Source organism: Balaenoptera ricei, chromosome 8, assembly GCF_028023285.1.
Source record: "Balaenoptera ricei isolate mBalRic1 chromosome 8, mBalRic1.hap2, whole genome shotgun sequence".
Lineage (NCBI taxonomy): Eukaryota > Metazoa > Chordata > Mammalia > Artiodactyla > Balaenopteridae > Balaenoptera > Balaenoptera ricei.
This window is the reverse complement of record NC_082646.1, coordinates 17020533-17037288: the sequence shown is the minus strand read 5'-3', so window position 1 is coordinate 17037288 and position 16756 is coordinate 17020533. Positions and strand designations below refer to the sequence as shown.

Here is a 16756-nt window from a genome sequence, read left to right as displayed (position 1 = left end):
ATTTGAATAAAATCAGTTCTATATCCTCATCTCCTTGGAAATGTGGTCCCCTGCTTTCTAACTCCAATCATATTCTATTGCCTTTTCTATCCTGACAACTGACCTGGAAGACTTTCTCCCCCTGTCAAGTAAAATTCTAGATATTACTTTGGCTTTCATTAAAGCCTTTTGCTGTGGGCTGGAGAGTATGCTGTTGAAAAGAGGGGTCAGATCCCTTTGGGAGAATGCTGTGAGGGTTGTAGACAAGTTGGAGCATGTATTTATAAATGCATTTTATAGGAATCAACCTGGGTTATCACTTCTCTCTACCTGCTAAGGAATCATATATTATATATGATGATCATATATTATATATATATATATATATATATATATATATATATATATACACACACACACATACACACATATATATATATTATACTGTTCTTACTTCCTTTTTTTTCTCCCCAAATTTCTTGGCTGTAGGTATACTTCTCATTCACTGCTGGTCAATAACATCCTACTGAGACATTGCTGGCTTGAACACTATTCCTGAACTAGTAAGACAGTGGTTGTTTCTCACAGTACACAGGCATCTCTGTTTCCTGTCACATGAATGCTAGAGTCCTATTCCAAGTGTCTCTTTATTATACCACAAAAAGAGATCACCTTCACTTTCTTTCTCCATAGAGAAATACATGTTGAAATACCAGTATCCTAACATCAGGACTGGCCCCTAAATTAATTTCTCATTTTTCAGCTCAGGGGACATATTTTTTACCTTGAATACCCCACCCAACTCCAAGACCTACAACTATTAGAGTCATGTAACTACACAAATGTTACTGAAGGGACCTAGAAAACAGAAGTCTGGAGTCTTGAGATAAATGATCAGTATCTCTTCAAAGATCTCACAGAATTCAGGAATCTTATGATTACATTTGACCCTGGAGTTAATTATAGAAAGCTCAGAACTTAAAGCATCTTGAAAAGAATAGAACAAAAGTCTCTTGAACTACATTAAAATAGCCTTAAAGCTCTGAGAATAATCGATAAAAGTCAGAAAGTGCCCAATTAATGATGAAACTTACAAATAACTGAGCTTAATGGAGTGCAGTGTCTGAGATGTAGAAAACACCATGGGGCATTACCTTGGAAAGTGGAAGTTTTTTTACCTAATTGATTTCTCATGATTGTCGGTGTATCTGGCCCTTTAACTAATTTTATGAACTTTTCCCTTTGTGCCAGTGACAGGGAGGGCATGGGGAGGTGGGTTAGGGTGGGGAGGGATACTGCCCCATACCCAAGTCTGTTTTGCTTTCTCAGAATTTCTCATCAGAAGGTCCAAATATGGGGGTTGGTCAGCCAAGCATAAAGGCCTGACCTTCAAGGACAGCTCACACAGCACAGGTTTTGCTCAGAGATTTCTAACTGGTTAAGTCCTCAAATGCAGGTCTGTTTAAGAAGGTCAGTCGTGCCAGGAAGAACTCTTTCTCCAGAAGTTGAATGAACACCATAGGGTTGGCTGATCACCTCTTGTCATTTAACTGATAGATTTCAATCCTGCACAATGTGCAAAGCGATGTAAAAAGGCCCTTTACCAAATAATTCCCTTGAATTCAGTTATTAAAATTCAGCCCATTTTTAACCAACGTATCTTTCTCCAAAGCACAATATCGCCAGGGTGAGATGTGAGCTAAGTAATAAAGTAATATACGGATGAAACATGATTCTCATTTTCTGATTGGAGACATATAGAAAAGTGAATGGACCTATTCCAACCTAGGAGGTCAGTGGAGAAATTCGGAAAAGTATTTCCTGATGTCCCCTGCTGAGCGTCATTTACTCGGTTTTTATCAGCTTTTGGCTAACATCGTGATGAGTTTTTTCTTTTTTAGTATTCTGCCTACAAGGTACCCACACAGAAATTATTTTTTTAAGTCCCAGTTAATGCTGTTGAAACGTACATATGGTATCATTCTTGTTTGGAGATGTTTCCTGCTAAAGGGTAGCATAAACTTTTATGCACACATGGAGATTAAGGGTGAACCTGCAAGAGGCCGTGGAGGTAAATATGATAATTAAAGAAGAACAATGTTCTTCCTCATCCCTACGTCATGAATTTAAACAGGAATCTTCTGCCCTGACCTGTCCTTCAGTCTCTACTACTAAGTGACATAAATGACTCCTCTTCAAAATGTACCTAAGATTCTAGCCTATGAACGAAGAAAGCAACTGGGCCTTTAATTCAGATGCTATGATTTTTAGGCAAATAGTAGGTTTTTTTTGGAGTCCCGTATATTTCAATGTCTGGCGGCATTATAGAATTAAGGGCTACCGTGCAGCTAAAACTCCTGCAGCCCAGCCAGCCGACAGGGAGGCCTGATCTCAGATTGCAACCACTGAACACTGAACTCACAACAGAAATGACAAGACTCGAAATCCTTTCAAGCCTCACAAATTAGAGTATATTTATGAGGTCAGTCTACTCGGAACACAGTTTCCCTTGAAGACTACATTTCTCTTTTTCCCAGGCTTGCCTTGCCGCTCAGCAGTGCTGAGAAAGTAGATAAACAGTAATGTGGTACCAACCGTGGACTGCTGGTTCTGTCGTCGCCGTGGTGTCTACAGACGGGAACAGAGGATTGGAGGAAGGGAAGAAACAGGAGGAACGGCATGCAAAAAAAGGGAAAATGGAAAAAAAATGGAACAGATAATATATGAGCAAGCTTTCAAAGAACATCGCGTGACAAGCAATAATAAATGAAAAGCCAAAAGCATTTGAAGTGAGTTGCACTGTTTTAAGACATGCCTTCAGCTCAAAGCTGCGAGCCAGTGAGGAAAACAGTAGATTCTTTGGTTCTGGGGGTCTTGCCAGGATACATCTACTTGCTAGTCAATAGTCAGGGGAACATGCGAAGTGATGAGAAACACCAGTGCCAACTCAGTGACTGATAGATGGCTCGGAACGCATCAAGGCTCAGGACGGTGACAGGGTAGCTCAGTCGGAAGGCTGGCTGAACAACAGATTCATACATTCAAACATTGCCTTTGTTTTCACCCAACCCACCCAGGCGCTCAGGCTTTACGACTGCCAATCAGGCGTCGCTGAATCAACTGCACGTTTAGGATCCTTTTATGGCTCATGCGCAGATGCCTGTAGATGAATATATGGGTTCAAGTTTTCCATCCAGTGTGTTATTTCAGCAGGGTTCAGCTGGAAAGTTCAATTAACTGGGAGGTTGAACATGTTAAAGGTTTTCAGATTAGTTTCTATACACACACACACACACACACACACACACACACACACACTCATACTCACCACTCACCCATCTTCCACTCTGCGGATCTTACTATGTTACAATCTAAGGGCAAGAAGTCTTGCATGGAAAACACCCAAGTCCACATAATTTGCCAAATGCCACTTCTCATCATGTGACATTCCAAAAATTAAAGCATCCAGCCGTCCCTTTGCTCACGATCCAGAACCACATTCACTGTTGTGAGCTGCCAGGAGTCCTGCCTTCAGGGTGAATCAGGAGATGGCACGTGAGGTTTTTTCACTGCCAGATGCACTTGTTATGGAAGAAACCGTGGTTTGTCTCTTCTTCTATTTCTAATGCCGTTCAAGTTTTCTCCTTCTACCAGGCTTCAAAACCAGGCCTGCTATATTGGTTCCTCTTCACAGGAAATTCCTCAGGGGACTCCAGAAATTTTCTTTTTCTTTTTGGCTCGAGGGGAAGTGGGATAAATATCTAACAAAATGCACGGCAACTTTCTTTTCCCAGAGTCGTTTTAATACCCTTCTTCTAGCCAACTTCATTCCAATGTCAACCCATCTGGCCGGGTTTTAACTTTCAGTTCTGTCTTCTCAAGGTGTCTCCCTCCACGATCCCCTTCTGGCCAGAAAGGAGTGGAGACACTCACACATGAGCTGGTCATGTCGAGCTGTAGTGGGATTCTGGGTTGACACTGCAAGTAGTTACCCATCCTTTTTTATCATGCAGCTATTTAATAAGCTGGTAATTATTTTCATGAGTTCTGGAGACACCAAAAGACTCTTTTGGACTTGACAGAGGCAATGTTTAAATGCACCAGAATGCCAAATGTAACTTTTTTTTTTTTTTTTTTTTGGTCTAACAAGCCTGGTGCTTCTGATTTATAAATATGACACATGAATTCACACCAGTGTTCCCCTTCAATTCCCCTTTCCTCAGAACCCTAGACCATCGAAAAATCAGAGCCCTTCTAAGGAGCCAGAATTAACCAGAAGTCCGAGAGGCCACTACAGCTTAATATAACTTATAGCTAAGTTTCTGAAGAACAGATGAAGGAAAGAAAAACATAAAATAAACCACATCAGAACGCAATACTTACTTACAAGTCTGTATGCATAAAGAAGCAGTTAAAAAACAATACCGAAAATTGTTCAGATGAAACATCTCTACATCAGATGCTCATGACACGTCCGACATGTCTCCTTACTTGAAACATCCAAGTCAAGGGTTAGTTTGAGGTGCTTTCAATTGGAGGGGCAAAATCAAATGCACATTTGTACAGAAACACTTATATGAAAGTTAATATATTTTATGGCTAGACACTGGCTTTTTTCCAAAATTAATTTTTTAAAAAAGCAATAAACATTTTGGCTCGTTATTTTTGTAGCAGCACTTCTAATATGCTTTATTTTCACCAGGTAAATCATTAGTATAAAATGAAAGAAAGGGGTTGGAGTAAAATCTAAGGGTCCTCAAAAATAATGTCTTAGCATTAACCGACAACTCCCCAATTTACTGCCTGCCTACGTCACAACATCATGTCAGCTTTATGACGAAATCAAGCTAAGGGAAGCTGGGTGTACACTTCCCTGGGTGTACACTTCCAGGGAATAAATGAAGAAAAGTTCACAGTGCAGCTTGCCTCCCCATTCTGGGGATGGGAAATCCATCAATTGCACCCAACAGGGAAGAGAAAGGGATGTTGAGAAGGAAAACACACGGTTCTAAAACAGTGAAAAGCAAACACATGTTCAAGTCAAACAACACAGTTACTGCAGCTGGGAATGGCAAAACCAGGGATCAGTAATGGAGCGGGAGACGGCAGCAGACACACAGGCTTGGCTACAAAGTTGAGACGGAGATTGAGGGTGTTATCGGGGGAGTCGCTGATTCCATTTCTCTAAGAGCATCTGGTGTGGTATCTGAACAGAGGCTATTTCAAGTAAAGAATGAAAAAAAAAAAAAAATCTTTAGAAGTGACTTTGTGCTCCCCGCAGGAGAGCATTGTGACAGAATCTAATTCTCCTTCATAATTGCATTACGACTTCATGCAGAAACCACAGACACCCTGGCTCTGAAGTGAGTGCGGCTCTGTGAAGTAGGATTTATTAAGGTATCCTAATCAGGAGACTGGAGAGATGTGCTAGCCCACCCCTGTGCATCAACTTGTGGGGTCACTATGTTGTTTGATAACATTCTAAGTGTACAGGCAAAATGCAAACAGTAACTTTCCAATAGAAAATAACGGAGGCTCTAATTAACTTGAAAAATGAGAGTGCCTAATTGCCCTAACAGAGGCTGTTTCAAACTTCATTCTGCGGCTGCCTTTAAAAAATAATCTTTGCGCTAGGCCTAGGAGAAAAATAGGTCACAGAAAGTTGAGCTGGACTTATGGTGGTGTAGCGTTATGAAATTAAAAAAGCCTCTTTGAGCTACTGTCTCTATTTTAATTTTAATTACAATGAGGGAGAAATTTATTGTACATTTATTTTATATGGTCAAGAAAAAACAATCCCACGTTCCTGCAAACCCAGTTAAGTGTGTATGGTCTCAACAGTCACTCTCTAGCTGTTTTATGAGTATAATTAAACAAGGTATCCAAGGGCAGGGCCTGCACTGCTATTTGAAAGATGAACATTTCACTGAATATCGACTTTCAGTCTTCCCAGCCATACAAACAGTTTATGGGACCCTACCTTGAATAAATTAAACATCACCTATATTTCACATGGCAGTATCAGATATTTTCAAAATCAAAAGGCTCAGACAATGTGTCAGATTAGAGACACCATCCATTTAACCAAGTAGCAAAAAAAAACCCCAAAACCAAAAACAACAACAAAAAAACCGCATGCGAGGCAGCTGGACAATGTTTAGCTGAAAACAGTCATGTGTAAGCTCCACTGTGGCACATTCTAATCCTTTCATATGGATTCTCTCCAACTTAGAATTGTTCATTGAGTGTGACAGACTGGGGGTTTAAAACTAATCCATAAATTAGTCCGTGGTCTCAAACACAACGGGTGCCATAAATGAAAATGAAAATCCAGGAACGAAATTAAATTCACAACCTTAAATACTTTTTCTTCTCCAACTGCTCTATGGTACTCCTGCTTTATAATGCCCAGATTCACTGCAAGGCTGCATTTGGGGGGGAGGGGGGAGGGTGTGAGTAGGGTGTACATTAAAAAATGCATAGGGTAATAACCCGGAGAACCCAATCTGCTCGAAAGCAGAGCTTAATTGTAAAGAATTTAAATTCTGCCATTTTGATTGTCATAAGCTTAAGTGAAAGCATGTTAAGCAGTCCAGACATATTTTAATACACTTTCCCTCGGTTTATTTTCTTAACTAAAGTCAATAAGGAGCCAATGGGTTTTCTTAATTGAATTCCCCTTCAGTTTGTGTTACGGAGCTGCTTTAAAGCTAGACGCTAGGGTAGGCAAGGAATTCCCCTGATGGTTTTATTCTCACGATGGTGCTGTGCTGGCCAATATATATTAAGTATAGTTCCCTCTTTTTCTTTCTTTTTGACATATTTGAAATCTATTGAAAGCAAACATAGCTGCTGGAAAATTAAACTTTGAAATTTATTTTCTACTGGTTTCCCGGTTAATTTTCTTTCCATCTATGTTCAGCTTTAATTAAACTCCCATTGCTCAGGGATGGGAGAAATGGACAGGAACGGAACTGAAGCTAAAAGGCCCGAATAGGAGACCCATAAGAAAGCTTTCTTCTGTCTTCCTGTCATCTCCCCTTTGAGTGAAGAGGTAGTGTGCCCCGTAACAGCAGGAAGGGGAGTAGGTTGTTTTTCTTCTCTTTTCGGTTAATTTCAAGTTTTGTTAAAAGCTTCTTCAGAATTGTTCACAAGTGCTACTGTGCCCCTGAGATCTTTTCATTTGCAAACCAGATGTTCTCAAAATAATAATAATAATAACCACCTGTACCGTGGTTTCATTTAACAAGGAAAACAATTCCTATCCTATGTTGTGTGTCAGTGCTGGGCGGGAGGAGGGGCAGAGACGGGTGAGGCACCGGTGAGGGGAGGAAAAGAGGGATGCAGGAGGGCGATGGCGGGGAGGGGGGAGCAGCCCTAGAAGTAGTAGTTTATATTCATCTCCTGGAGGGCTGGGTCCTTCCTGCCAAGTCCTTTATTTCCCACCACTGAGATAGCTCCAACTTTCTAATCCTAAGAAACCTGTATTTATGAGATTATTCTTTTGCACTGTTGTGCATGAATCTTTAGTATGAAAACATGTCAATTCCCTCTCTCTTGGGTTATTTTTCAACAAGGAACATAAGAGTATGGAAATGATGATAGAAGCATTAGGAAAAAAAAAAATCTCACTGACTTCCCATCTCTCGTTCCTTTTATAAAAAAAATGCAGAATCAGGTGACCTTCATCACTAATTTCTTCCATTCCCTCATAAGTCAATATGGGTCAAAAACTGGTTGGCTATGATGCTATTTGTAATAAGTTTATCATCATCAAAAAAAATAAAAATGTACACACTTAAGACAGTATGGAAAAACATGGTCCACGCACTTTTGGGGCAAAAACTTGGAAAGGGAGCTCATTACAAAACAGGTGGCTCATGAGTGTCTACTAGTGCCCTAATAATATTCTTGTCACCAGGCATACTGGTATGTGTATCACTAACATTCGATAAGTATTCAATAAATGATGAATGAAAAACAGTCTTAATGGAGTAGATGCCAACTCTCGAAAAAAGGCAATTTAGTAAACATTCTAGGATGAGAGATGTATATTTCCTAGCAACAGTGCCTTAATATATATCCCGAACATAAATACACACAACAGACACAAACACTGACGATGGATGCTTGAAGTAAAGTTAGGCCTTCATGCTTAATTTCCCAAATGCCATCCTTTCTTATCCACATTCTATCCATTCTTTGATGGCACAGACCAAATTCTACGTCTCCTGTGACAGTCTCTTCAATCTTCTGAATTAGCCCTAAGTGCACAGTATCTCCTGCTAAGGAGTTCCAGTGGGTATAACCTATTACCTCAGCTATATTTTAAGGGGTTCCAAGAATTTTCTGTCTCCGTGGGCACTAGCACAGTGCTGTACATATTATGGGTCCTTGATACGCGTTGAATGAATGCCTAAAAGCATTACCCCTTACGTCATGCAGATATCAAGAGCACAGAGTAGCAATCGTGACGCTAAGACCCTGGAGAACAGACAGCTCTATGTGGAGCAAAGCTCTCTATTGTAATTTAGCTGGTCATGCTACAGAGTCAGTCTTAAGACAGGTGTACTTCTTTCCTTTGTACTTAGGAAACTGAAAACATGTGCTTGGTTGTTGAGTTTCCCCAATTTGGCATCCGCCTGAAGGATAAGGGCTGTTCTCACCTTCTTTATTTATGTGACCTGACCCACGTTACACACACAAAAAAGCTTAGGATGGGAGGCTATGAATGCCAAAATAATAATGTGAGCCTGGGGGTGGGACTCACTTTCTCCAAGGTATATTGGGTACTGAGTGATTAGATAACAATAAGAAAAACCTTACTGTTTTCTTTTCCAAGAAACACCAAATATTTAATTGGATATGTACTTTCAAAAAGAGAAAAACTCATTTAGAAATGACCTACTTCATTCTTATGAAAGGATTCTTAAATGTGTTTCAGAATTTGGCCCTGTAGCTATTCATTTCTTATTCTAAGGTGATTTTAATTTTTTAATTTATGACAGTCACATGTATAAATGTGACCTACAGGTTGAGCTCCTCCTGGCCTGAATTTTATATTTAAGCTGCTAAGGGTGTTTAAAACTGAGCGCTGAGTGTTTTCTATGGTACTTCTCATCAAGCATGTAACTCAGGGCAAAACCAGGCAGAAATAAAACAATATCCACATTAACTAGGGAGGGAAACACAGAATATTTTCCTAAGATGATTGATCCAACTGGCAGACCGGGGCAAAAGCTATCACCAAACACAAAAACAGGTATTTTTATGTACATCTAATATACAAAGTCAACTAATTTCAAAGAAAGTTCAAAACAAAACAAACAACGCCCTCCCCCCTCCCCACCCTCCCATGGCAGTAGATTTTTCTTTGATTCTGGCTTTTGAAAGGAATTTGCATGGAGGCCTCTTACCCCGGGTAATGGTTGGCTGTCTCTGTATTTTCGCAGAGGATGCCAGGGATGGATTTAAAGTGCAATTTAAATTAGGCATTTTGCTCTCCCATATTATACCATATATCTTCATGAGTGAAACCACATGGACAACTTGATATTAAATAAAAAAAAAAAAAAAGGGAGTGGGGGTCTGCCAGTAGCAATAGTCAAAACAGAAATATATGGTCAGAAGATGAACGTACATGAAAGAGAACAGAGACACCAAAGAATCTTATGGGAAATCACAGGAGGCTCTGCGTGGCTCCCATCCCAATTTTATCCCTCAGATGGTTTCTTATTTGGAAAGCGATTCTAATGACATTAATGGCTGAATAGTTAGAAAACCATAACAATGTTGATATGGCAAATTGACATCAAACACTCCTTTCAGTACTCTAGAGCCTGCAAAAATCTTCCGCAGGTGAATCTACCTTTAGACGTGGACTTCACAGGTAAGTCAGGAGAGCTTCCCCACGCAGGACGGATGGGAGGCAGAGACGCCCTGCTCCTCCCTCCCACCTGTGATTCTGGGCGGGCAGCATCGGGTCAGATTGAGCTTACAATTCCTCTTTTTCAAGGGCCTCCAGGATGAAAATTTAACGTATTTTGAGGGAGTCAGGCGACTGGGAACTCACGAAGGCCTGCCTCCCTAACAGGGAGAACAATTCGATTATTCTGGTTATGGAAGATAAAAGACAACACTGGAACACTTCCTTTCAGAGACATCAGAAATCAACTATGACCTTTCAAGTTTAAAAACATTTTTCGATTGCATTTAAAAACAATTTGTACGTTTTTCTTGTAACGAAACGCTGACCTAGGGAATGGGTTTCAGTCACTGCATTTGCCTGGGAGAAAAGAAATAGATGCCCGTGGGCTTCCTCTTCCTCTTCTCTCTCTTTTTTTTTTTTTTAAGCTGAGGCTTTATGTTAATATCACTAGATTTAGCTGTTGAAGCTTTTAAGGCTAATGGTGGCTGTAATGTACCAAACAGTACAAGAGAGAAGAAGAGTGGAGATTAATTTAGCTCTCCATTTGTCAGGATTCAGTCTGGAAGATTTCTTAGGAACCAATCTAAATCTAGGGGATAGCCTGGACCTTTAAAATGGGACACGGAATCATTCAGCTCCATAACCTTTCATCTGTTTGAAGAAAGGAGCAAATGTTAAATTCCACAAGTACACTTTCTGGGCAAGATAAATATATGTAAGACTGCTTGTTAAGACACAGCAAGCCTGTAAGATCACATCCATTAAGGCAGTGGATTCTACAATGTTGTTTCAGTGGCAATTTTAGTGTAACGACTCTTGGGTGTGCCAGAGAGAATCAGGGAATTCATCACCACAAATGCATTTTGTGTGTAGAGCGGGTTCAGCTACTAATACCAAGAGGCCAAAGTGCACCTATGAGATCATCTTATATTACCTTGAGCAAAGAGGCCAGGAGGAGAGACAGAGGAGCAGACAAGTCCCTATAAAGGTACCTGGGATGTGGACAGAAATATAGCATTGTTTGTTTTTAAAATTTCCTCTTAAATGGAGTCTCTGTGGTTGTAACTGTGATAACAGAGTTGTAGCTGTTTGAAGACATGCGATTAGCGTTAGTCCGGAGTGAAGGCTTAGGAGCTGTGAACTGAGGCACCTCTGCTGAGTTGCTGAGATTGATGGTGAGGGGGGAGGATTTCAGAGAGTGTTAAGAAAGGTCTTTTTTAAAAAAAGCCTAAGCTAGTGAGAGGCCAGCCACAAATGAAAAGTGCTGTTCCACATTAAAGAGAAATGTGGTATTTATGCCGAATGAATGAAGGCCTTGACCGCCTTAAAATGTAAACCTGACTAGCTACCTAGACGGAACCTTCTACAAGGAGAGGTAATCAAGGCTGGCTCACACCCGGACAACTTCCGCAAAGACAAAACAGACCACGGAAGGGTTTTCTTAATGGGTTCACACATGCAGGGCAGTGGCGAAAGGGGCGATGTAATTTACACTGACATCCAAAGGGCCGTTTGTAGGAAACTATGAAAACCTGGTACACAGCAGCTCAAGCTTAATTGGTTTACTACCCGGATAAGGTAAGAAATCATGAAAGGTAAACACCTGGTTCGCAGCAAGGGAAGTTGTTAGCATGGTTGCTCTGGAAATCAGTCAGGGAGGAGCATCTTGGAAATCAGTCAGGGAGGAGCATCTTTGTTGCGCTTATTAAGGATGCAGAAAGTGGGAGGAATCTCTCCGCTCTGCTAACAAACTGAGTTTACTTAAGAAGCAGAAGAAACTAACAAAAAGCTAAAAGCTAAAAGCTAAAAATACACACAGACAAGAATTTAGGAAGCAGCCTGGATGGAGCTGAGTTTAGGGTGAGACACAAAAACCAACTGGATGGATGGATGGATTTTCAGAAGCTTTTCAATTAAGTGCAGGCACCGATGTTTTCGCAAACATCATTCAGAACCATGCTCACTAGTGGCTTATTTAAAAGTTCTTTGTTCCACTGTAATGGTTAGAAAGGTGAAGAAAACTGAAATTAGACAATCTATTGTTATATTTCATAAACCGATGAGGCCTCCTCTTTCCCTGAACACTTAGAATTTTCATCATGTCTATCACACCAACTCCTGTGAAAACTGAAAATGTCTCCAGAAAGTCAATGTAAAGGATGGTCTTACCTAAGGAGATCCTGCACGTCTAGTCGACATGGTGCGGCCATAACCTTTCCCACCCTGGTCGGCAGAGAAAACTCCAACAAGTCTCCCGGACAAGCGACATCAAGCACTGAGAGCCGCTGGAGACCAACCAGGAAGGGGCTGGAGGGCATAACCTCCTCCCTCAGTGACGGTCAGAAAAAGGAGACCGCGAAACTCACTTTGAATAGGAGTTTCAGACAGTCCAAAGAGCTAAACCACAGAGTGACAACCGCGGTGGTTCCTCCAATGTTTAACAGAGGGCAGGAAGGGGTACTCGAGTGCCCAGAGTGGAACAGACGGTGACTACCCAGGTGACACACGGTCAGTGGGTACTCTCTGGGGCAGAAAGGATGATGCATTTAGGAACATGGCCCACGTGGACATGTTAAAGGGTGTGTATTTTCCTTCACGTAGATTAAGATGAAATTAAGGCAAGAAGAAGATCCAAAGCCGGGATACTTACCGTTTCGTCAACCGTGGCTCAGCGCAAGCTATCCGCGTGTTCTCTAAGAGCCAGGCTGCCATTTTCCCCCTAGCATTTTGCTTTGCATGGTGATGCTTAAAAAAGAATTCTGCAAAATATCTGATCTACTGTTAAATGCTTGGATGTTAAAGACTTTTCTGAGGTCCTTAAGAGTCGACTTGAGAACACAGTATCTAATGTCTGTCAAGTTCCCAAATAAAGGAATAATTCCATTCCAAGGAGTTAAAGGGACCTTTTAGGCTTCTTGTTATACATACCAGAAAGACAGTGTACATTCAGGACATCTGCAATGGCAATGAAGGTACCATACCTGCGATGATGGTAAGGATGGTGGTGGTGGTGGTGGTGGTGGTGGTGGTGGTTGTTGTGAGAGGAGGGATAGTTGTGGGGGGATCTGGATAAAGAAAAAAAGGAGAATCAAACCCACAATGCTGAGCACAGCGGTGATCAGTAACGACACAACAAAGGCGTGAAGACACTGACACGTTGTTTGATGACTTCTCCCTTTAAAATCCAAAGACTCCCCACCCCACCCACCCCCGGCCCTGCAAAGATTTATGTCTTATAATCATATCCCAAGGCCTTATTCGGAAAAGCTAAGAAAAGAAGAAAAGAGATTTGGGGGCTTCCCTGGTGGCGCAGTGGTTAAGAATCCGCCTGCCAATGCAGGGGACATGGGTTTGAGCCCCGGTCCGGGAAGATCCCACATGCCGCAGAGCAACTAAGCCCGTGCGCCACAACTACTGAGCCTGTGCTCTAGAGCCTGCGAGCCACAACTACTGAGCCCGCGTGCTGCAACTACTGAGCCCACACATGTAGAGCCCGTGCTCCGCAGCGAGAAGCCACCGCAATGAGAAGCCCGCGCACCACGACAAAGAGTAGCCCCCGCTCGGCGCAACTAGAGAAAAGCCTACGCATAGCAACGAAGACCCAACGCAGCCATAAATAAATAAAATAAATTTCAAAAATTAAAAAAAAAAAAGAGATTTGTATCAATGAAGTGAACTAGGGATGAGGAGATGAGAAGTAGAGAAGGGAGGAAAAATCAAAACATATGACACGCACCCCCCCCCCCCCCATCCTATTTCAAAAGGTGAGGTTAGACCAACTCAGCCCCTGAGAGGGTCCGACGGTTGTCATTTCGTTTTATACTTTCACCGGTGGGAGAAAAGAGGAGATGGCGCTGATCTATCTAAAGGGCTCCTATCGGCCAAGGGAAAGTGTGCGCCTGCCTCTTGCTCTCTGACTGTTAACTTCATTATTCTCCATCAATACATCCCAGCAGGAAGTAAAACTACTTCTATACTTGTAATAAATACACAGAAGAGAGAATGTCACCACTAAATATCAAGTTCCAGGCATGTGAGATTTTACTGAGATTTTATTTTTTAAAAGTCAGTAAATTTTACAACTTGTAAATATTAATCAGTTCGTTGCCTTTGCTCAAGCCTGACCTACGTGGGTGACAATGATAAAACTGAAGAACGTTTCCATCTTGTAAACCAAAGAATTAAATACAAACAAGGCTTAACCCTCCAAGCCAGGAATCTGATAGGGAATCCTCTGTCAGGTGTCTGATATACTGTATATTCTTCTATCATCTCCAAAATCATTTAGGGGAAAAGGGAAGGCAAATATGAAAGAGAAAAAAAAAAATTCTCAGCCCAACTGATCAAACTGAATGTGTTAAATTGTCAGCAAGACTTTGACCTAATCAATCATTCTGCTATAATAGAGCGTAAGATGATTTGAAGGCTTTTGATTTTAAATTTTATCTAATGCCCGTCAACTTTTTCTCCCTGACACATCTGTTGTCCTTTTATCTCCAAGTGAGCTCTCAGACTGTCTAATTAATACATCCTAACTTTAATTATATACTGTGTCTTTATTGGGTTTGGTGGAACTTCCTGGAAGTTTACGAAAACATTATCCTGGCGTTTGGTTATGAGGTCTGCTTAAAAGATTCCTACCGTTGATCAATAATCAGTTTTAATTTTCCTCACAAACTTCTCTCACACGTACACAAATGTACGAATTTGACAGGGAAGAATCAAGAGCAAACCTGTCTGTTTTAGGGGAGACTCTGTTCATTGAAGTTGGGGATGCCAGCAGTTTAAATGACTATTGAAAGCAGCCTCACACGTGAGTGCAAAAAAAGAATCCATTAAAAAAAAATCTCATTTTCTTCTTTTCTCAAGAAGTAGAAATGATTCATAATTTCAAACTACCTTGTTAGAAGAAGAACGGACATTACACGTCCAGTCTTGCTTTTTGGAGTACTTTCTTATGGAGGCCACAGGTGGGGAAGCATTTTGTGACCTGGGAGACCACTGGATGCACCTACATCCTGCGGCAGGTGCAGGTACAGGTGCAGGTAGGGACGCAGGTGAGCGAGGGGCACCGGTCCCTGAAGACAACCTGCTCTCTCCACGCCCCAATTCAGCTGTACCCAGAGATGTGCCTTCTCTGTTCTGATTCAATGACAATATTTATCACTGAAAAGGAACATCTGTAGCTGGTATGCTATAATGCTATTTCTGTCTCTATTTCTAAAAGTATTGGCACAAAATGTGCGATGTCCACAATACAATCAAAGTGCACCTGAAGGTGATTTGAAATTACGATTACCAACAGGAGTGGAACAGAGACTAACTAACGAGGGCAGAGACTTCAGAGAAAAGGTCACTAGTTCCTTTCATTTTGTGAAAATCACACACTTTCAATTATTTTCATCACTACTGGGGTAACTTGTCCTTCACATGTGGCTCAAGTGACCTAAATGAATTAGATTCCGTTACCAGGTGTAATGCTTAGATCATTTCTAGCGATAAGAGCAATGTGAGGTCACTATTTAATACAGAGTTGGAGCTAATAAGCTATGTTTGACACATAGAGGCTAAAAGAACAAAACCAACTGGGGCTCAGGCGCTAACCAGATAGATTCGCCAAGTATAGAAGTTACTTCTAGAGAATTAAACATTTTAAAAGCATGTTAACTCTGAGTTCATAAAGAACTTTGAAAGCTACTGTAGTAGGACAATAAATTGGCTTTGAAAAGAAAACCTACTCACCATCTTCTCAAACTGCTAGAATATTTTATTACTGGACAAGCAACGCCTCAGGTGAGTATTCTAGCCTGTCATCCCAAACATTACTGCTAGTACAGGTTACGGGAGAGAGGTAGCATATTGTGGATCTAGCAAATTCCTAGACCAGGCGAAGTGCACCATCTTGGGTTGGGGAGATAGTTGGATGTAGATGCGCTTGCCTACATGGGCAGGTCTCTGTTTCCTGGCTTTCAAATAATGCATTCTGGCCCAGCGAGTTCATTCCCAAACGACAATCTTGCATTGGAGGGAACTGTTCTACCGGGAAGCAGAGAGAGTAAGAGAAACTACAAAGAAAGACACACATTTCACTGTAGACTTTGGAGTCAAAGTATCGTGGCTCTGAAACATATTTAGTAACCGTGTGAACTTGGGCAACTTAGGTGACCTTTCTAAGCTTCCTTTTATCACCTGTAAAATGGCATGATGATGGCGCTTACCTCGTCATGTTATCGTGGAGATCAGAGGTGATCGTGCATGTAAAACTGTCACCCTAGTGCATGGAACGAAGTGAGCAAGCCCTCAATAAATGCTAGCCAGAGCTAGGATCCAAAATTATTCAAATCTATCTGTCTATCAAAACGTTTCTCATCTTGAGATGTCGGAACAGTGGGTACAATAAGTCAAAACTGTTTTTCCAGATACCTGAGTCTTCTGAATCAAGGAAGCACATAATAGACTGGTGGAAATTTGTCTCTGCTTTTCATAATCTGCCGTTTTTAAAAAGAGCTGAATGAAAGTCTGTAAACCTGGATAACAGCAAGGTTGGGGCCTCACATGAGGCTCAAACCCTGATGCTGAGCATGGGAGGGATGCAGAAGCAAAAGGGGGATGGCTGGAAACGGGGCACTCGGCACCTCCTTGCACCTACACGGAGAGCCATTCCCTTCACTCTGATCTCCTTAACTACCGGGGAGAATTAATGCTATTATGTGTAGACCACAGACAACATGGGTAGTGTGCAAAGAAATCACACCTCAGAAGTCTATACATAAAGTGATTAGATGTGAGCCTTTAACTTTGCATTATGCTAAGGAAAACAAAACTCAGGTAAGGCTAAAGATTATATTT

The 16756-nt window shown here is 41.4% G+C and overlaps 1 protein-coding gene across 3 annotated transcripts in view; it reads right to left on the bottom strand.

Annotated features, from left to right (window-relative positions):
* CADM1 (cell adhesion molecule 1) overlaps window positions 1-16756 on the bottom strand; it is a 325810-nt gene that overhangs the window by 21608 nt on the left and 287446 nt on the right. For 2 of the 3 annotated variants that reach the window (XM_059930349.1, XM_059930350.1), the window contains exons 8-9: window positions 12889-12972; window positions 2575-2607 (exon numbers count right to left, since the gene is read on the bottom strand). In XM_059930349.1, the coding sequence (XP_059786332.1) occupies window positions 2575-2607; window positions 12889-12972 (117 nt within the window). The remainder of the gene's footprint in view (window positions 1-2574; window positions 2608-12888; window positions 12973-16756) is intronic. The other variant, XM_059930351.1, reaches the window with a different exon arrangement.